The 3,862-nt window shown below is 38.0% G+C and overlaps 1 protein-coding gene across 1 annotated transcript; it reads right to left on the bottom strand.

Annotated features, from left to right (window-relative positions):
- Positions 1-2,061: 2,061 nt before the first annotated feature.
- LOC111297991 (putative aquaporin PIP2-8) lies at positions 2,062-3,526 on the bottom strand. The gene is made up of 4 exons (XM_022892643.2): positions 3,108-3,526; positions 2,706-3,001; positions 2,452-2,592; positions 2,062-2,363 (listed from the first exon to the last, which is right to left on the bottom strand). The coding sequence occupies exons 1-4, from the start codon at positions 3,385-3,387 to the stop codon at positions 2,244-2,246; spliced, it is 837 nt and encodes a 278-aa protein (XP_022748378.1). The 5' UTR covers positions 3,388-3,526; the 3' UTR covers positions 2,062-2,243.
- Between the last annotated feature and the right edge of the window lie 336 nt (positions 3,527-3,862).

Below are 3,862 nucleotides of genomic sequence, written 5' to 3'. Positions count from 1 at the left end.
GAATGAAAGTCGATCCGTGATCCGATTGAGTTGAAACCTTGTCAGGAGGTTTATGATTCAGAGTTCTACATTTTAAACGGTGAAGATCGGGTTTGAAGCTCTCTAAGAACAAATTCAAGGTATATTTGTTGAGTCACTTATTTGGTGAGATTTCTCCAATTATTTTCTCTAGTTGTTGTTTAGCTCTAGTTTTAGCTAGAGAAGAACTTTGTATACCTATTATATGATAGTGAAGATTTTTCTGATAATTCGTGATTTTTTTCCTCTACACTGAAAGGTTTTTTACGTAAATCTTGGTGTGCTTTATTTTTTCTGCGTCTTTGATTACTAATTGTTGTCTATTATTTCTGTATTATTGTGATTATTGCTTCAGACATAACACATATGTTACCTATGATTCATTTAGCTGTAGCTAACAACATTTAATGTCATAATATAGCTAACAAAAGTTAACCAACTCCATTACACCATTGATTCAAAATTTAAACCTATTCATGCTTTGCATGGTCATTTGTTTTGATTGAGTCAGGTTGTTGGTTGCAAACCTCTTAAATGGGTAACTTATCATGATATTTGTGTGATTGAGATCAGAAATTCTTTGGCGTGACTTGAATTATTATTGGAGACAGTTCAAGCAGTGCATAATAGTGTTGCTAGATGAGAACCTCTTTGTTGTGGTGTCGTAGGCTGTCTGATTAAGAGATCAGGATATGCTGAAAGATCTCGACTTTGTTTCTTATCATCCAAGCCATGTGGCATATCTTTTATGTATGTTTAAAAGCATTATGCATTTGGTGATTCAAAGGAAAAAAAGAATATTAAGGAATTATCTGTTGAAGGGTAACTATCTGTTGTTTTGGTGGCTACCAGACAATTGGATAAACAGGTTATTAAGACCAAAGAGCCGTAAAGAACCCTAACCAGAAAAGTTACTTCTCTGAAGAATCCAAGGCTGGGAGGTAAACCACAGAGACCTCTCACCCTTCGTGACCAAACCGCTGTGGCCCCGTGGACCACACCATTATGGTAAGCATTTTCTGATTCACGTATTTATTTATATAATGTAAAATATTAATAATTTATGTATTTTTATTTTATTTTATATAAAAATATTTCATAATTTATATAAATATAAAAATATAAAATATATTTTTTATTTTTATTAAAATTTTAAACCATTGTTTTCTCGCATTTAAGATTTGATAGGTTTACAGCCTGATTTTTCATGCTTCATATTTCCAAATCGTCAATCAGGCCACGTTCCAGGCGTGGCCACGTACCTTTCGTAAAAAGACGAGACTACAGGTTGGTACTGGGGAAAAGCAATTCCCTTTCTTTTTAGTACTCGGTTTTTGGCTTTATCCTTTGGGGTAAGCCGATTTTGAAAGGATAAGACAGACACAACCCCCAACCTTACCCCCCCCCCCCCATGTGAGTTCTTGACCATCGGATCCCATGATGCCATGACGGGTGGCCGTATGGAATTGGCTACGGTCTTTCATTTTCTGCTTTTGGTTCTGTTAGTCCCATTGGATGGACCCTGGTTCAAAAGCACGAATCAACAATTGAAGTGCCAGCGTTCCAAAGTGACCTTTCCACAGAGGTAAAACATGGCTCAGATTAAAGTTTTAAACCCTTTCCTTGGGAGTGGAGCATCTTTTGGTCTTTTCCTGATGCTTTCTGGACAGATGTCATTTAATTATAAATAATAAATTTAATAATTTAAAAGATAACACGTTAATAAGACTAAAAATTATAAAAATAATATAATTTAAAATTTTAAAAAAATTATAAATAAATTTAATAAAATTAAAATTTTATATTTTATATTTTTATATTTACATAAATTATGATATAATATTTTACACAAATAATAACACAAATTGATATCGGATAGTTACGTAGCCATTCAATGTACCTCACACGATGAGTCAAAGACAATATAATTACTAGCCAACGAAATTTTGGTTTGCAAGTTTGGGATTGAATGGAAATTGCATTGGAAATTACTCGATAAGGAATCTAATGCCAAAAGATTAAAAGTGCAACCACTGCAAACAATGGAAAAGAGAAAAAAAATTCAACACCACTACTCAAGAACAATGATACAGGGGCAAATGCTAATAACAAAAAAAGGTCATCATCATCATAATTATCCTCTCATTACACACAAAAACACACAAACAAACAAATGAAGGAAAAAGAGAAGTGGAGACAAAGCTATTTTGGTTTTCGATGAGTCTTTAGTTGCTAGGGTTGCTGCGGAAGGATCCCAAAGCCTTGATAGCAGCAGCTCTAAGGATGTACTGATGGTATGCAGCTGCTGCAAGAGCTCCAACGAAAGGACCAACCCAGAAAATCCACTGTCGATCACAATATCCCATGTGTTAACTCAGAAACTAAATTAGTAAAAGAAAACACAGTAAAATGAGCAGTAGGATAATAACTTACATGGTCATCCCAGGCTTTCTCGTTGTTGTAGATAACAGCAGCACCGAAACTCCTGGCAGGGTTGATACCAGTGCCAGTGATGGGGATTGTAGCCAAGTGAACCATGAACACGGCAAACCCAATAGGAAGGGGAGCCAACACCTACGCTCAACGGCGGTAAAAAATGCATAAGAAATTTAACCTAACTAAAGAGCAACTAGCTAGCAACAAAATGGCATAAAAACATGGAGAAAACAGAAGAGAAGTTAACTTACTGGGACATGGGAGTCACGGGCGCTCCTCTTAGGGTCAGTGGCTGAGAAAACAGTGTAAACAAGTACGAAAGTGCCAATAATCTCAGCTCCCAAAGCAGTTCCCTTGTTGTAGCCAGAAGCCACAGAGTTTGCACCACCACCTTGTGAGTTGTACTCATGCTTCATGAAAGCTTTAACCAACCCAACTCCACAGATAGCACCCAAACACTGAACTACCATGTAAGCAACAGCCCTTATTAAAGACACCTTCCGGGCCAAAAACAACCCAAAAGTCACTGCAGGGTTAATGTGACCGCCTGTAACCAAAAAAACCAAAACCCTTGAGTAAACCACCCAAAATAAGCAAATGATACTATATAAGGGAGTTAAAGAGGTTTTTTTTTTTTTTTTTGTTTCTTTTACCTGAGATACCGGCAGTGCAGTAAACAAGAATAAAGATCATGCCACCAAAAGCCCAAGCAATACCCAAGAGACCAACTCCATCACATGCATCTTGTTGTTTCTTGTGGCCAATTACAGTGGCCACGGTAACATAGAGGAAAAGTAGAGTGGCTATGAACTCAGCTATGAGGGCTCTGTAAAAAGACCAGAGCTTGAGCTCAGCCATGTCAATCAGTGGTGCTGGTGGAGGGTCGACATAGTCCTTGCGACTTTGTCCTTCTTCACTCACTTCCTTTGACATTTTTTTTCCTTCTCACTTAATCAACCAACAAAAAAACACCCCTTGTGCTTCAAAGGCTCAAGCTTTCTTCAGCTTGTCAGTTTTTTGTGTTATTCCAGCGAGGACCTAATGCAGTCTCAGGTCACTCCTTTCAGAAACTGGTTTCAAAGGCAGGAGGGGTTGTGCATTTAAGGACAAACCAAGGGTGCTTTCGAGAATAAACATTGATTTGTTTACAGAGAGAGAGAGAGAGAGGAGAGAGTGGGACCAAAGGCTGTACAGCGAGACCATGTGAGGGCTAATCATCTCATGGGTAGGGCTCAAGCGTCAGCCTGGCAATGGCTTCCAACCTACCAAAGCCACGCCACAAACGGTTATATCCTGTCCCTTTTTTCTCTTCTTTTGGCCTTTTTAGTTTTAAAAATTTTTATCTGAATTTCCTGCTCTGTCCCTTGCTTGTCTCCATTTTGGGCAGCCCCATTGGCCCCCCCTTGAC

This window comes from Durio zibethinus, chromosome 16 (assembly GCF_047325235.1).
Source record: "Durio zibethinus cultivar Kanyao isolate XHJ-2024 chromosome 16, ASM4732523v1, whole genome shotgun sequence".
NCBI lineage: Eukaryota > Viridiplantae > Streptophyta > Magnoliopsida > Malvales > Malvaceae > Durio > Durio zibethinus.
The sequence above is the reverse complement of the archived record's forward strand: the minus strand, read 5'-3'. Positions and strand labels throughout refer to the sequence as shown.

Coding starts and splice junctions, on each gene's coding strand:
- LOC111297991 (XM_022892643.2), bottom strand. CDS start 3,387: ATGTCAAAGGAAGTGAGTGAAGAAGGACAAAGTCGCAAGGACTATGTC. Junction 2,593..2,705: donor CCCGTGACTCCCATGTCCCA/GTAAGTTAACTT, acceptor CGTTGAGCGTAG/GTGTTGGCTCCCCTTCCTAT. Junction 2,364..2,451: donor AGAAAGCCTGGGATGACCAT/GTAAGTTATTAT, acceptor TGTGATCGACAG/TGGATTTTCTGGGTTGGTCC.